The sequence below is a fragment of the Dufourea novaeangliae genome, unplaced genomic scaffold (assembly GCF_001272555.1).
Source record: "Dufourea novaeangliae isolate 0120121106 unplaced genomic scaffold, ASM127255v1 scaffold25, whole genome shotgun sequence".
Lineage (NCBI taxonomy): Eukaryota > Metazoa > Arthropoda > Insecta > Hymenoptera > Halictidae > Dufourea > Dufourea novaeangliae.
The window spans coordinates 2,666,887-2,684,984 of record NW_015373901.1 but is presented as its reverse complement, the minus strand read 5'-3'; the positions used below and the strand labels follow the sequence as shown (position 1 = coordinate 2,684,984).

Here is an 18,098-nt window from a genome sequence, read left to right as displayed (position 1 = left end):
TGTTCGTTCATTGGGGCGTTTAACTTGCGAACTTCACGAGCGAACACATCGCGGTTGTGTTTGAGCAAATCTATGAGTCACTCATTATCAAGGAAACAGTTTAGGATTCCAATTTTCTGGTTCTAGGAGCACGTTGGCCTCTATGCATAAATTATTCGGTGTTCATTTCGCGAAAGTGACAATGCATAATTACGCGAGCGGCCTGTTACGTAAGCGTAATTCTCCACGTTGGGATCGAATCGATGGAAAAGAACGTAAAGTTGTCGATTAAATGGAAATTAATATTATTTAAAATTGGCGATGCGTTTGAAGACATACAATTTCTAATTTTCTGGTTTTACTACTCGATTAATATCTTCGAAACATCTGTGATTGGCTTATAAGAAGATAATGTTCTATAAATCTCGGGACACAAGAGTAATAATTATTAATCATCGGCCAACGACTATCAGTTTCAGTCGTAAAATTATGGCAAGCTTATTAGCATACTTTCACCCGGTGAAGCAATCAGGGGTCAAAGAGAGAATGAACGTGTGCTCGGTCTTAATTGAAATCGCAATTGACAGTAGGAAGTGAAATTTCTTTGAGTCACTACATACTGGCCAAATGATGAAGATTGAAATAGGCTGGCTTGTTTGCTAGATTATGGAATATTACTGCTTTACGATTCTAATTTTATAATCATCATTTGCTATTCTGTTTTGTTAATATTATAGTCGAGGAAAACAATTGCAGAAGGAGAAACCCAGATAATTGAAAAATTGTTCCAACACAACAATCACATAATTAATTACACATTAGGAGGTCACCCCATTATTCTTTTCTTCAGTTCCAACTAACACCGTCAATTACACGTTTAAATTGTGCAATAACACCGCTAAGATGGCGCGAAGTGGGAGGGGGGGATTCAACGGTACGTTGCAGTGTAATGATGCTGAAATCAGTGAAAACTTGGTTCGTTACCGGGCGATATTAATTCACAGACGTTTGAAACGAATGACAGAACGTGTATTACTGCTACACGCTCGGATCGCTCAGAAGGCTAATCTGAAATTCCTCTTACCTCGCCAATTAACGTCGGCCAAGATAGTTGCCTTATCAGGCGATGTTTCATCGAAACGGAATCTGTTTAATTCCCGATTCGAATTCGCCTGCCGGGGAAAGAAAACTATCCGCCCCCCTCCCCACACCTCATCGTTGGTTCTCAATGGGAGGAAGCGTCGCACACCGGTTTTTGCATGTTCCGTTGAAACGTGATGTCTAATTTGCATTGCACGAACCGACGCCTGGAATACACCCCGCTTGCAAACGTTTACTTATGCGCGCTGAGTTTATTAATTTCCACCGTTTAGCCGTAGGATGGCGGGGAGGGGGTCTCAAGGTATCAAGCCCGTCAACGTGTAATCCACTATCTGTCCACAGAGTCGGTTCAAGGAATCTTGCAGGCAGTTGGATTTTTTTTTTTTTTCAAGAACGACATGAAATGTAAGAATGTCTAAACGGAGTTCAATGTTTTGTAACGTAATTATGAAACTCCGAGTTCTGCGTACTTGTGACCGTACATTATTGTTCAAAAGTTTGGAAGCAGTCATATTATGGATTCACCCTTTTTTAGACACCTATAATGATAGTCCCTTTCTTTAGAAATACAGTGATTATAATTATTCAAGGTCATTGAAGGTCACAGAAAAAGGGTGGTTCCGTTAAAAAAAAGAAGTTGATTTTAAGATCTCTAAAGAAAAAGAGAAAAAAACAAAGGAAGTCTTCCAAAAGAATTTCCAAGAACAGGAAGTTGGTAAATAAAAATACATTAAATAGTTTCAGTAAAAGTTACATAAACTCTCATTTTTCCAGTTTTTCACACATTCATATAAGCCGTAAAGACACAACAATTCTCAGTCCAATAATTACACCGTAAATTATTATTTCCTTTCAAACTGAAAATGAAATTTATCTACTTAGCTATTGCAGAGCCTCGAAACAAATCCTGTGTTACTTTGGGACAGATGAAAGTAAAATAAATAAAGTTCTTTTTTCATCATTCTCAAAAGTAAATGCCATTTCAAGTAAAGCAGACGAGTCCAAAGGTTCCAAATGCTTCTGCGTAATATCGAAACATACAGCATTCGTGTAATGGCTTCTCACGTGAAAGTTGACTCATACTTATTATGAGTTTCGACTTCGACAACTCCGAAACCGACAATTATAAGCCCTCGCTGAAATAACTGTAATTAAAAATCGTGTTCTTTACGAGCCAAGTTCGAGCGGAGTCGCGCGCGAATGCCCATTGGAAATATGGAGATGAGGAAAGTAATAAGAATCGTTCGTGGAGTTGAAATAGGGGATCGTTCATTAAAAACTATCATGCTATTAGAAGTTTCGAGGGGGGAGTCTTACGCGCGAATAATTATGCACAGTGTGTCGAGATCGGTGATAAATATCCCGCGATAAAACCGTCCGTCGGCGATAAGAGACCGTCCATCGGCGATAAAACCGGAGGCAGCAATCTGTTTCGCAGCTGCGCGATTAGAATCTACGGTAATTTGCAATTTCTCAACAAGTACGGCAATGAAAATTCCTTCAACGTTGATAACCTGAGAATTCGATGGTACATGAAATTAATAATGAAGATACATAGTTTATAATTCAATTGTATATGGTGCACAAATTAATTCGATGCCTTTATATCGAACTACAGTGATTCCTCGATGAATGCGATACGAGTAATAGCGTTATTCCCACCACTGGGGAGTCCTCCTGTGGCACCAATGAAAACAGAGTAAACAGAAGCTAAGCAGAGGTTCGACTTCGGGCTAAAAACAAATTTATTAAGTGGACCCGAGTACGTCGCACTAATCGAGACATTACTGTATAGTTATATCTCAATTTTAAATGGAAATATTTTCCAGCCTCCCACAATTCAATAATAAGTTAATTAATATTTCGTTACCGCATGTAATAAGTTGATGTTATATTCAACCACTAAATGCGAGTTGGGTGTTTGGGGTCATATGATCCGTCCCTAGTATGATAAAATAATCCCAGGAATCAATTTACCCATATGCTATATTGTTTTTTGTTTTAGTTACAACAATGTCCCGTCAGTATGAAAAAAAAAAAGAACGCGTCAAAGCTGTTTTTATTTAAATAAAATGTAATAACTGAAATGCTTTTTAATGTACATCGTATTTACTATCAGTAGGTATAAATGATTCCCGGGGATCATTTTATACACATACATTACAAACTGATCCTTAAGTATGCCTTTAAAAAAATGTGAATAAAAAGTATAATTGATCACGTATCTAAATTTTATTTAAGCCAATGTTAAGATAGATAGACTAACTTACAAAAACTACTTTATTTTTATTTAAATAATGAATATTTGTATTTTTTATATAAATTACGCCTTAAAGGGATCGTTTTAGACACCTTTCCTCTACCTTGGCGTGGCTGATAAGGGGAATCCACGTGTTCGAGAACCTGAACACGCGGCTACGAAACACGGTTACAAGAGTCGAAACACGGCGAAAGGATAGAAAGGGTTGCGATATAGGTGGCACGGTCTCGAGTCGCGCGGGAACTCTGGTCGATGGCCGTGTGGCTTGGAACAGTTTACGACCGCATATTCCGAGCCAGGGAAGTGTGTTACTACTCGAGCGTAACCGAGAGACCTCGACCAATTTAAATGCGTGATCGCCTTCTACGGATCTTCGGTCAAATACCAACAGATAATCCCTACGTCAGACGCGCGAGAGACTGTTTTAATCGGCCCGCCAAGAGACTGACTCCGATCTACTCTCTGTTCTTGCAAATCGATTAGGTTACCTAATTCCCTTTCGTAGAGACGGAATACTGTACGAACACGGACGGAGGTTGAATTGTTTGGCGAACGGGGCCAGACAGAATTTTTGCTGGGGGTGTATACGTGTTCGTCGTTAGAGATAATTTCATTTAACCCTTTTCAAAATGAATTATTTCTTTCCAACAAGAAAATATTTTTTTGCATATAGTTGGAAGAGTTATAATAGTTAACAGAATATTAGAAAATTAGAAAAAATGAACAGAGAAATTATTATTAAAAAGAATTGTTAGAAAAATTGTTCGTAAACAAAATTAATATTCGTTTAAACAGTTCCTAGAAATAATGTGTTCAAGAAAGTGTCCATCTAAGGGCAAAAAATTAATGTATGAGTTATAAATGACTAAACGAAACAGTTTTTCAATATTTTTTGTAGATTTTTTATGGGAAATCCTGTTTGGTGTAGACAATTTCCTCGCGATTTTGAAGGGTTTCGTCTACTTAGGCTAAATAGGATTCAATACAGCTGTTTAAATATTATGAGTAGTTTGTTGATGGTTTGTCAAAGTTTTCGAGGTTTCGAGTCTTACAGAGTTGAAGGTTAAATGAAAATTGAGGTTTAGACAAAAATTGAGACATAATAAATTTTCATCTGCTTAAACTTAATAGACTTTAACAAACTGAAAGACATTTATGAAAGTTCACATATTTTCAGGGTTTTAAGGTGCATTTTATCTCTTCCGGATTATACTTTACTATTGTTATTTATATTCTAAGGATGTTGACAAAATCGTCTGCATTCCATTTGCAAACATATTTGTATTCAACGTTGTAATCGGCTGCACGAGCAGCACACGATGCAAGCCAGAACGTAAAAAAGTCACATGCCATAAACACGATTGCAACATCCATTACAGCAACTTGAATGTATACGACATCCCTAGAATGTAAGCGGAAAGAGAAATGTAGACTTAAAAAAAAAATGCAAAAACAGATCCACTTGTAATTATCAATTTAATCCCCTGAAATTAAAAATGTTGCACCTCATTTTAAAATATCGTCGATGTAAATATTTAGTTAAATACGTTTATATTTCATTTCTGTAATGTTTCTTGTTTTACGTAGATATATCTATTCGTAATAGAATCATAGTGTGCAGGATCTTTTTAGCTTAGAATAATTAGGCTAAAGGAGTTTGTCGGTTTCATTTTGGTACACCTTGTGTACACAGAGTGTCTTACGATTAGTAATAGAATTAGAAACGAAGCGATTTTACATAGAAAAACAAATCAGAAGTACAGATGACCATTTTTTCAAGTAAAATTTTGTGTTTAGAACAATGAATTCAGGAAATTAATCTGATTCGTTAATATTCTTTTCATGGAGACACAAAATTGTCGTTGATAATTTTGAACGAGAAAAATTTGAAATTATAGAAGAATACAACATAAAGTTAAACGTTAATGTATTGATTAAACGTTGACCTTACGGACAACAAACAATTATTTACAGCGCAATGAAATGAAACGTGTAGAGTATTATTTCGCGTATAAATAGAAGAAAGTTCACTAATTACATTAATTATATGTTCTTCCATTTCGCCAAGCAGAATCTAGTAGAATGTGAATTTTTTTACGATCTATAAAACCAGACAGTTTTTTCACTTTTCAAATTAACATGTAACGCTCATAACGAAAAAACAAAATTCAGACAAATTACGTCACCGTAATGGGGTATCAAATTCGGAAAATTAGATTTTCATCGTAGATGTAAACCAACGAGATTCATACGGGCGTGCGTCATTCGCATTATTTAGATTAGAATCGATACTATCCGTAACAGATATCACGTAATAGCGATTCGAAGTTGGTAATATGTATCGGGGTTCGCAGTCTGCGAACGCCACTCATGGCGAGGTTAATGTCGACACACTTTCAGAAATTCGTTACGTTATTTTTATTAAACAACTTCGACGATAGTTTTAGAATGTACAACGAATTTTCGAAATTTCTTGCTGAGCAATCGGAAAATGGCGCGCTCACTTGTGCATCTATTTTAAGTTGTAGATATGACGCTAATCGGTGGCCAAACGTACGTGTGAACGCAAGATTCTATTGAAAAAAAAATAAATTATTAATTAATAACGAAAGACGTCTGTTATCGATACGCAGTATTACAATCAATTGAATAACATATCATCGCTACTTTGGAAGAAAATCCATACAACGAAAAAATGGAAGGTTTTTCATTATTTCCAAATCTATAATTTTAAACAGCGTAAAAAGTTTATTCATGAAATTTTGTGAAAATCAGTGATATTTTGCTTCGAATTTAATTAAATTTTTAAAAGGGTTTCTTTTTTTTTTTAAACTGATACCTTTTGTGTTGTGTCATTTTTTTTTCAAAGTAAAGATACGAGTTGTGCATTTGATTAACTCTACAAAAATATAAAAATATAAAAGGTTAAGTACCAATCTAGTTCTTTGGCACTGAAATTTGTAAAAATTTCAAAAGTAGAGTCAGTCAGTGTGACCTATGCACTGCTAAATATGGGGGTAATGTTATCAAACAATATATTTTGAATTGTGAGTCGACAACTTTATTTACATTGCATTACTTTTACAAGTTTGTTTCGAGAAAAATGCCATAGAACTCCATTTACACGAATATGTCAGGGAACAAATCATATTTCAGATAATGTTATATATTTAACTCTCCTCTACACCACTGTTCATTGGATTGAATAAAAATGAGCTGAATACTCATATCTGGATCCTAATATCCTATCGGTGTTATACAATTTTTTATATAAAATTTTATTTTCGAGGAAATCGATTTTTAAATAGAATCAGAATAAACCTTCGAATAACGATGCTATTATGTTGCGGATAAAACGCTCTTCGAATAAAAGTAAAATATCTTTATTTATTGAAATTATCATCGAATAAATTCATATATTAGTTGCTAGTTAAATAAGGATAACTCGAATGATTCAAACCCTTGAAAAACGAAGAAAAAATTTTTTGATTCATACTCATTCAAAATTTTTATTTATATAAAAATGTTGCTCTTCTCTGCCTATTGCAACGTAATTTTCATTTCGGGTCGTATAGACCCATAGGAGAACAGCGGAGGGTTAATATTTCCAAACGTTTCGAAGCGGTCGTTAGAATCGATGGGTCTTGATCGGCAGGAAGAACAGGTGTGTTCACCTGTGAAAGTGCGATGGGGAGCGTCGCCACGATCATATTCGATGGTAGTAGGGAACGTGAGTAGGCTGGTGGTCATGTAGGCAGACTGTAGATAAGTGGCAGTGGCGTAACAAGAAGACAAACATAGCACTTGGCCGATAGATCGATTTAAATTATTCTGTTTCGTTTTCTTCTTGGATCCCGTACGGAAAAACCCGCGGTGCATTTTTATTGCGAGGAACTTGTTGATAGCGAGACGAATTTCTGATTCAGAAAGAGATATTATTTTATGCTATCAAAAAACAATATTCGATGTTTCTTATTATTTTGTTGCATAAAGTAATTTAGTAATAATATAGAAATATACTCTGAATGAGCTCATATTTTTTTGTTTGTGCGAAGACCATTAAATAAAGATTGAGACCAGTTTGCAATAAGAATTTTCGGTAATGAAATAATCTATAGTCAGTTTATGTAGTAATAAATTTAAAAAGAAGAGTAAACAGTTGCACTGATATTAAGATTAGTAGGAATCTCTCTACCACGGGAGAGTTTAACGCACGTTTATTTCTCCTGTTATCTAACTTTCAAAAAGTTCCTCTTGTCTGTTATTATCACCTGTCTTCGTCTGTATACCTTCTCGATTTTTAGAACCTCGAGAATAAGCATAATAATTAGTACATACATAGTAACAAATGATGAAACGGTTCTTAAATAATGGGTCATTTTTACCTGACCGATCCTTCCAGAACTAATGCTCACGTGTTTCACAAATGCCACAAGGTTAAAGGTGGTTCTCAAGAACAGGAGTAAATCAGGCTACTAGTAATGTGTTCGAAAAATGGCAGAGCAAGTGAAGGCTCCACGGCAGATTAATTGCGAATAATAACTAGGCTGTGTATGTTTACACAAATATACAACTTTATAGATTAATCTTTCTAAACTGGACGCAATGAAAATTCATTTGCCTTGTTAAGGCTTTTAGTAGGTTCGAAATAAAAAGAAAACCTGAATAATGCATGTTCACTAAATTCAGTTTGAATTCGTTATCACGTGTCTAACTCGATGTTGCAAGGGTAAGGGGGTTAAAACAGAATTTTTATGCATCGTCACCTGAAAACTAGTCGATAGAAAAGAATTTCGGTTGCTCGGTCCCTGCGTTCGAAAGGATTCTCTCGACCGAGAAAGAAGGACCTTCGATCTGACGTCGGGCCTGTGAGTCGTCCTTTAAACACGGCGGAGCGAGGCAGTTTGCAGTCCTTTTATTGGAATCAGAAGCCAAGGAACCGCATAAAGTTGTCGCACCTAATTCAGGCCAGGTATCAAATTCCGGTCTCTCCGTTTCCAGCGATAGGAGTGACGTCATTATTCTCCGAAGCCTATGAAATCATATTTTGTGGTTGGTTAAAGGATTCGATTGTTCTCTGTTGTGTCGGTACTCGTTAAATGTTAAGAATCGTTTGTAGCCCAGTTGCTACTTGTTCACCCTAAAGAAAATGAGGATTACTGATATTAGAGGATTACTGAGTCCTGTTGCCTTTGTTTGAGAGACTTTGTAGTGAGCAAATCTGTTTCTCCGATAATATGTACATTTGTCACCATGGAATTGAATATTTAACGTCTAACTGTATTGGAATCTCGAAAGATGATTGTGCAAAGCTTTGGTTCGATATTCTGTGCATTGTTTGTTATTTCAAAACTTGCCCATAGTCATTAACTTCGACTTTGTGGACCTTTTAAATGGATTTTGACGTACTGAAGTAGATAGAATATCTTTGAGTTTAGAATGCGATTCGAAGGATCTGATTTAATGTCATGTGTATTATTCAGGATCAGCTTGATATTAATAACAGAAAATTATTTTTATATTAATAATCGAAATATTTAAGATAATAAGTAGTAAGAAAATTAATTTACCAAAAATTAATAATACGAAAAAAGGGACTACATGCCTTGATACCTGATTTCATCAAGAAAAGAAAAAAGGCTGTGGTTCCGAAAAAATCCATCTTTCGATTTTGATGAAACTTGGTAAAATTGTCTTAAACGGGGACTTCCACCGAAACGTAAACTACCGGTATTTTCAGTTATACTTTCGCCCTATATGGCCCTATATGAGCCCTACCCTTATAGAAATCGAAAATATACCGGCATTTATTTCGGTTTTCTTATAGCTTTGATGGCATAATACCGGTATCAAAATCATACCGGTTTAAGTCCCTGGTCTGAAATACTTCCAAATGATAAAGGATATATGTAAGAGGTTTTTTCGGCGCCTTTGAAATTTCCTTTATTCCCAAACCCTTTACACATGTTCATTTGGGAGTATTTAAGACAATTGCTCCAAGTTTCATGAAAATCGAAATGTGGACCCTCTCGGAACTACAAAGAAAATAGCAGTATTTCACGGAATATTATTTCATTGAACAACGAGCAATCTTTTGCACCAGCTAAATAGAACGGATTCGCCAAGCACCACGGCGAACAGATACCGCGAAAACAAAAGAGAAATTAATTCCGTGGCATCGCGATGACGAAACGGATAAAGTATTTGATACGCGCGTCCTCACGTCAGCCATTTCTTCGGTATTATCTAAACGTGAAATCCGATCGTGGCCGTGTATGTAACGCAAGATCGAAGCAACATAAGAGCACGAAAGAGAGAGAAATAGAGGAATAGATGGAGGGGGCGAAGACAAAGACAGAAGGAAAAATGAAAAAGAGAAAGAACAAAGGGAAGAAATGTGTTTGTCAGTTTGATGAAACCGAAGAGTTGCACGTGTCGATCAAACTAATTTCTATCAGACAGATAAAATTTCGCTTTGATAGAACCGTCGGGGAGTTGCCGTATTTCGATAAGGCGATGACTTTCTGCGATGTTGCGGCACGGTATTGTTGCAGTGCGTGTCAATATTGGATCCTGTCGTGTAATCTTGAATAACAATATCACGGCCGTCGAACAATAAAATATTACGTCGGCGTGAGGGCAGGCATCGACGATCGAAAGATACGAATCGATATACTGATATAAAGCGTGTTAGGGTCGTTTCGTTTCGCGATTAGATATCGACAGGGACCACGATGCATGGGTCTTAAACGATTGTGAAAAATTCGTAAATTGTTGCACGTTAAATGAATATCCTCAATTGAGATGCGTTATCGTACGAGATCGCAGCGTGGCATTACGACATTCCAAAATTATGGTGATCCCTCGTCTATTTCCGGAAAATTTTCTCTTTGTCTTTACGAACTGAATTTTCATGAATTTCTTGGAGCGAATGACACGTGAGAATATTATTCATCGATACGAAATTAATATTTATATTTTTAAATATCTTAAGAAAATGACCAGTTAACTCAACGTACCTAGCGAAGAATCTTTTTCAAGTGAATATTATTCATCGACAAAAAATTAATATTTATATTTTTAAACATCTTAAGAAAATAACGAGTTAACTCAACCTACCCAGTGAAGACTTATCTTCAAATGACGAGTAAACTCGACCTACCCAGTGAGGACTCACTTTCAATTGACGAGTTAACTCGTCTTTGCCGGTTAACAGGTTAATTCTGTATAATGAGTGATACGATGTTCACCAAGAGTGTTTTATTTGCTCAATTTGTTTTTTTTTTATTTCCTAATAAATATACATCTAACGGTAAGAAACCAGAAGGATAAGAGAGAAGACAGAGACAGTAATATCGTCCCCAGTAGGATTCTCCGTTTCTGTATAACTCAATCACGGTCGGTTGCACGTCTGACGACGTGAATCTTCGCAATCTGCGGTGTCGCCGCCGCCAGGGAGACAACGAAAGCGTACAGTTTCTTAATGTCGCGCGGACAAGAGCATCCGCGAAGCAAATATGCTCCATCAAAACGACACTCAAATGGCCCCGGCAATCGTATCTGGCTCCGGTCGGAGAAAGGGAAACACCGGAGAATTAGCGTGGCGATGTAAAACGAATGGAGGAGAAGAAAAAAAAAACATTGAGGGGAAACACGGAGAAGAAAATATACGACTGTATGATACAGGATCGCCGACTGCCGATTACGTTCTATACGAGCGTAATCGCGTATGCAATTACGTTACTGAAAGCGAAGATCGACTCAGCATGTGGCTCCCGCGATGTTTCGTTCCCCTAACTCGGAATTTCTCAAACGAACTCCCTTCAATTTAAAGTTGTATATTATACTTCTATCATTTCCATTCCCTTGCAGAACGATTTAATATAACGAAAGAGTGCATTAGACGAAATTGATGATTTCATTGGAGAAGAACTAAGGGTCCTGTTCCCTAAATAATACATTCATTGTTATAACATTAGAAACTCATGAAACTGTAATTTCTTTCAAATAGTCCATGAGTTTATTGATCGAAGGTAAAAAAAATTGGGTTTTATTATGCATAATACCTTTATAATGGAACTTGGTATATAAAATTGTGATAAAAGTAAAAAAATTATCAAATGGCAACGTACGAAAAATGGCATTAGGTGGTTTCAAAATATTAACATGATCGTGCGAATCACTTAGGTGTATGTGTCAGTGTACATAAAATTAGAAGAAAATATTTCTTTGGTAATTTTTAAATAATTTGGGAATGAAATGGTTAAGAGTATTAATCGTATAGTTACTTTTTTCCTCGGATACACAAGCCTGAGAAAATTCAAATGCCACATATTTATACACATTAAACCGTATATTATTATCTAATAATTACACTCCTTAAAAATTAAATGAAATTTTCAAAACAGAAAAATTTATCATCGACTCCCAATAGACCCTTGGAATATTATAGACCCTTTTTAAATTTTCATCGACCCCCAAGGGGTCGTACCTGGACTCCGTTGCGAACCCCGGATCTATATGATCCGATCGTACTATGTCACCATTTCGACCAACCACAAAAATCCACACGTGGTCTATCTCTACAATTACGTTCCAGGAGTTAGACCTATGGGAATCTAACCAATCAGACCCCTGTATTCCTTCCACTGGACATCTCCCTCCTGCATTAATACCCATGGAACGCCCGGCGCCTCGAGTTTCGCCGTTGTCGACGGTCGGTCGCGAAGGCAAAGGCGGGCCACACGGGTGCGCGCAATGCCGCGCATGTCCGTGTTGCCATGATCGCCCTGGCCCACTGACCTATATTACACGCGGGTACAGGTCCCGCATATGCGAGTCTCGACCCACAACCGATACACCTCGCCCGTGTCGCCGCCTCCGTTCCGCCAGCAACAAATACCTCGTCCCTTCGTTTTCATTCCGGAAACGCTACTCTATCCGACGTTTCCTGTCCGCTACTAGTTGGCCTACCTTCACCGCCATCGTCGAACCAACGTCGAAGAAGAAACATAGCCAAACCTAACCTAGTCAGCCACTGTGAATGTATTGCGGTAGAATGATCGGTTTGTCGCGCGCTGCTCGTCGTCGACCCAATATCGAAGACGAAACGGAGCTTAAGCTAACCTAGTCTGCCACTGTGAACGTGTTGCGTGCAAGGATCGGTTTGTCGCGCTAGTTGTCGTCGATGTGTACCTAGTTCTCTCTCCAGCAGTCAGCCTGCCTCTCTCTTTCCGGGACTCTCGAGCGCGTTCGAGTGGGAAGACAGTAGACGACGTGGTTGCTCACCGATACTCCGTAGGAAACACCACGTCGTTGAGAAAACGTGGGGCGCTCCGGAGTAGAAGACAGAGTGAGACATCTGCTCGTTCGACTGTCGGTCGGAGGAAGACACCGCCAGCGGACCGTACGGCGAAGCCTGATATACACCGAATAGTCCCTCTCCCTCTCTCGAAAGGTGTGCAGAGTGGGAGAAAAACGGTGTTGTGGTACGCGGCGATTGTGTGTTGCGCAAGGAGTGGGAAGCTCAGAGCTGCTGCTGCTGCGGTAGAGTTGTGTCCAGGAGGCTGGCGGAGAGGAAACCGTGCAACGACAACCACACCGCCACGGATGATGGGGAGAACGAGGCAGCTACGGAACGGCTCCGTCGTGACAACTGGGTGACGGCTGGCCGTGGATACGCGCCGCTAGTGATGCAAGGTGCTCCTCTGCGCGATAAGTGGTGACGTCGACAAAGAGCAGCAAGGCACCAAACGCGCACCACAGAGACCGGCATCTAGAATCAGGGAATCGCGCCGCGGGTGTGCTCCTTTACGGGCCACACGTTTTTCTTACCTCTCCACTACCACCCCCCTCCTCTTCCTCTGTCAGCAATCTTCGTGTTCATCCACGAGAGTCGAGATTCGAAACCACCCCTCCAGTTCGCGGACGGGTCTCGATGAGTGTCACACGCGTCACGATACCTCTTGGAATTCTGCGAGCTGACGATCTACAAATCGTGTCTACATCTGGCCCTCGATGGGCTGACGTATCTTGGTGCCCTACCGACCACGAGGATGCATCTTGGAGAAAAGTAAGGATTTCTCAGTGCTGTTAGTTTGTTGTTTCGTGTATCGGATCTTCGTGATGGATTCGAATTTATCTGTGTCGGGAATAACGGAAGATTCTGATGTGTCATTCGGTGTTTCTTGTGTTTTCTATTGGTTTTTCTGTGTTCTTGATGTGTCGTCTCAAGATGGTGACTTAGTGGATTGGTTTTTCGATGGATATGGAAGTGAATATTGTGCGGGCGACGAGATCGCGGTCACGGTTTAACGGACGGTGGAACGTAGGTAAGACCACCCCTCTACAGGGTTGAACCGGGGGAGAAGATCGGTCGCGATTCCCGCGCGCAAAAATTATTGATTTAGAACAGCCGCCAGAGGTTCGACGACGCCGGGGATGGCTGACGTAGAGGTTTCGGGGGACGTGCGAAGGAACTGCGACGTTGCCTTCGGTGGCGTCGACGCATTGTCGTTTTGCCCCGCGGAACGGAAACGATCGTTTCTCTCTCGGGGCCAGTGTTGTTATCAAGGTCGAGAGGTTTCGATCGAATTGTGTTCTCTCTGTTTGGCCCTTGCCTTTTTCGTTACGCGTGCTCGGAGGGCAAACGGAACGGACTTGCGGAAGGTTTCTTGATGTTTCTGTTCCGTCTGTAGGCATTCAACCGTTACACGGGATCGATGAAAACAATGTTTCGCGTGTTTCGTCGGGTCGAAAGTCAATCGCGACAAAATATAACGGTCGTCGTCTTGAACATGGTGTGGCGTACGCGAGGTGAGGGGTCGATTTCAGTTCAATCGAGAGTCACCTCGAGCGATGTTGACGTTCGGTTTTCACCGTTAGAAATCAATCGATCTTTGTTCGAATACGTCGGAGAACAGTCGGTCTGCGTACGCTATCTTTTGTTTGACATATTTCAATAAAGTTCTTTCTTATTTTCCTAAGTATACGGCCTCCTACACGTGTTTCCATCTGTTTTCGGTGCTTTTTTCTCGCTCTATGTTATTGTGCGGAGAATCGAGCTTGTTGCGTCGTGCTTTCGCTTTTCGTCCGGTGTGTACATATACGCGTGTGAAAGGGAGAAATGGAGCAGTGAAAGATACTTTGACGGAGAACGTCTTTGTCACGTGTGGCGAACGTTAGAAGGTGTCAGCTGATTTTTAGAAACGCCTTGTGAGGGACGATAGTGTTCGAATTTTAGGAGCTATGATTTTTAGATAGGTTCTTTTTTTGCATTTTTGTGGTTGAGCATATTTTGATTTTGAAATTAGTGTCGTTAAAAAAGTTTTTTTTTTATAAATTCTAGAGCTATTATTTGTGGTTTCGAAAAATTTTCTAGTTTTATGAACGGTGATACAGATGTTCAAAAAGTGTTTCTTGGGCTTCGGTAACTGTGATTTAAATTGCGGAAATGATCTTATGATTTTAGAATCAGTGTTGTTGGATTTACAAGTAATTATTCTGGTGTTAGTGCTATAATTTAGGAGCTTGAAAAATTATTTGCTTCTGCAAATATTGATTTAGGTATTTGATAGGTGTTTTGGCTTTCAGTAACCGCGATTGAAGTGTTTCGATGAGCCTTTGAATTTAAAAGCAGTGTCCTCAATGTAGAAATAGCTTCTGAATTTTTGAATTTGCGATTCAGAATTTTGAAAAATTATTCAGTTCTGTAAATACCATCTAGGAGTTTCACTTTTTTAAAATTACAATTTAAATGATAGAGAAACGTAGTGATTGTAAATGCAGTGTTATGGATGTAGGAAGACATTTTTTAGATACATATTATACATTTCAGATTGTAATTTAAAACAATGATTCAGATGTCAAAATTGACATTCGAAATCGAAAATTTTATAATTCTGAAAAGAAATTAATTAATTTACGTGAAACATATGCAAACACCTACCCATATATTTGACATTTACCCGTGTATATAATGAGTCACAAACTTTCCCCAAAAGACTACCGTATTTATTTACTACACAGAAATAAGTATGCATATCTTACTATACAAATTAACACCACATAAAACAATACATTAAGATTGGAACAATACAACAATTTCTGAATTTATTTAATGTTTTGATTACACAAAACTAAAGTTGTAATCTGTTAAACAGTAATAATATTAGTTTCAATGTGTTAGAAAGTAATATTTGTGAACTGATCGACTAGGTTGTAGAACAATTCTTTATTTAACGGAAAAAGTCGGATCACATTAATCTTACGCGAAGAAACGGGGAAAATTTATTTTACGATGCCGTTTCTCGCCAATAATTGTTTTCGGAATTACATCAGAGATTTATGATACTAATAACGTTATCTTTGATCAATTTATCGGCACTTAAACTTTTTGCGACGTATTTCCTTTTCCGACGAGCATTTTGATCGTGGAACTCCTGTCATCAACGCGTTTCACGCGTTTATAATGATTTTCGTTCCTGACGTAGCTTAATTAACACTTCGTCATTTCTTTCATAAAACTCTAGAAAATCCAGCAAGTTTTAACAACGAATATTCATCTCGTTGATTAAATTGCATTGTTTGGCGAATAACAATTTCAATTTCAATCACTTTCATCTGATGAAAGATATAATTGAAGTTTTATTCTGGCATACTTTTTACAGTGTTACGTACGAACCATGTATTATTCATGAATAAGTTTTGGTTCGAATGAATATTATTTTGTATATGTTTAGGCAGAAGTATAATATAGTTAAATATTCAATTCAATAAGATTTGATAAATTTATTTATTAGCATTATATTACAATATACAGGTTTGAATTCCTGTTTTTAATAAATATTACAAAGGAATATTTTTTTAGAAGGACTCACAAATTTATTTGCTCTAACATGGGTTCCATTGTGTTAAAAATTAAATAAAAATCTTATTGAACGTTGTTTGTTTTCTATTAATAAGTTCACCAGGTTATAACTAAAATAAAATCAATAATAGACATTACTAATCCTTCATAAGGTTGAGCTAGACTTATCACACTTTCGTAAAGTAACCTGTTTCTCGAGCAAATATAAAACTGAAATTAACAGAGATAAAAAGTTGGTGGCAACATGATTACCACAGCCTTCGAAAAGGTTAAAGTTCGTGCTTTCGTCAACGTTTATGCATTTATTGTATCTCCTAATCTACAAGTCATAGTAAAATAAAGTTTAATATTATTTATGTATTATTAATACTCTGAAGGCCCTGGTACAGGAAATAAAATTCTGTTCAATTATAGCTTTCATGTATTAGTATCTAAAATTTTGATATTGCATAAACTTCACCAGTCGACTTATTAGTTTTCGCACGCAGAGTTTAGTAATGAACTGGTAATTACCAAAACTGATTAGAAGTTTATTTTCTCGATACATCCGTTTGTTCAATGAACAGTAAAGTGAAAAAAGGAAGTTTCAGTTTTGTTCTGAAAAAAAAAACGTTATTTCGTGGCTCAAAAAAAAAAAAAAAATAAAAATAAAAAATTCCAGCGTCGATATTGAGGATTGAAAGAAGGGTAATTCGATTATAACGCGAACCGTAAAAAGTCGAAGGTTAATTACGATTAATTGAATGTGTTGATGATGGTAAAGGGAACGAAGAGGTTCAGGAGGGAAACATGATAAGCGTCGGGTTCCAAGAGTGTGTTTAGCGTCGTCGAATGAAATTCGCCGCGATGCCTCGTTTAGGTTTGATGGCGTCGTTAAATGTAGACACAGCGCGATGATGATCGTGATTACTTGGTGGTTACACAGTTTGCACGTAGCCAACGATGCGAGTTCTTATTTTCGTCGATAAACATTGACCGAGCTTTAATCCTCGTCCCGATCGACCAATGGCGGATCCATCAGGGTCGGGGTTCTCTCGATCCCGCGAACAGAACCCTTTACTTTGTAGCCATTGTATCGGTGGAACGATCATGCAAATTATTTAATCGACGTGTATGTCGGCAATTTTTAAACGATATAATGTTCCTTCAGTCGAAAGTATACTCGATCTGAAATAGTGTTCGATTACAGTTGAATCATTTGTCGATGAAAAATTCCATGTAAATCCTTGTGGAAGATTGCAGTGTAACCGTGGATCGCAGTAAGGTAGAAACTAGAATATTCGGTTGAAGAAAATTAAAGGATGGTTTTTAAGTTAAATATTTTTTTTTTTTAAATTTCAACCTTTTAACGGGGGAATTTTATTTTGGAAATGTGTAACCATTTGATTTCTTTATTCTAATAAATACAATATATTTTTCAATTTTTACTAAAATTTCAATTTTTATATGGAGGTTATAAATAGGTTTAATGTAATTAAAAAAAATAAATTCAGCATCTACAAACTTTTTAATTTTTATTTTTACGTAAATTCCGTAATACCGCGTGATTTTCAGTCTTGTGCGTAATACGAAGCCCCTAGGAACCCCCAAGCGTGGGTCTTCCCCATAACCTCACTTTCGTTAAACCAAAAGTGAAGCGCGTGTCGGTCGTTGTATATAAATAGGTAGGTACCTAATCTGTAACAACATGAGTCAACCTCCACGTAAAAAACGTTTCCTCTATAATAAAGAGGAAAAAAAATTGCCCTACTTCAAAAAAGCTAGGTTAGAAGCGACATTCAAGACACCGTAATACGGGGCACCAAAACAGGGGGACAGACTTCGAAACTGGGGGCACCGAAATACATCTGTAGCTACTGCAAGGGCTCCGTAACACAGACAAAAACATCT

General features: G+C 37.8%; 1 protein-coding gene across 10 annotated transcripts in view; it reads left to right on the top strand.

Moving 5' to 3' along the window:
• LOC107193715 (nuclear receptor coactivator 2-like) overlaps positions 1 to 18,098 on the top strand; it is a 191,922-nt gene that overhangs the window by 98,500 nt on the left and 75,324 nt on the right. The window contains exon 1 of one of the 10 annotated variants that reach the window (XM_015583210.1): positions 12,898 to 13,412. The exons of 8 other annotated variants lie outside the window; for them this stretch is intronic. In XM_015583210.1, the coding sequence (XP_015438696.1) occupies positions 13,396 to 13,412 (17 nt within the window). In that variant the 5' untranslated portion in view covers positions 12,898 to 13,395. Of the gene's footprint in view, positions 1 to 12,897; positions 13,413 to 13,637; positions 13,672 to 18,098 lie in introns of those variants that run through there. One more of the 10 variants, XM_015583215.1, reaches the window with a different exon arrangement.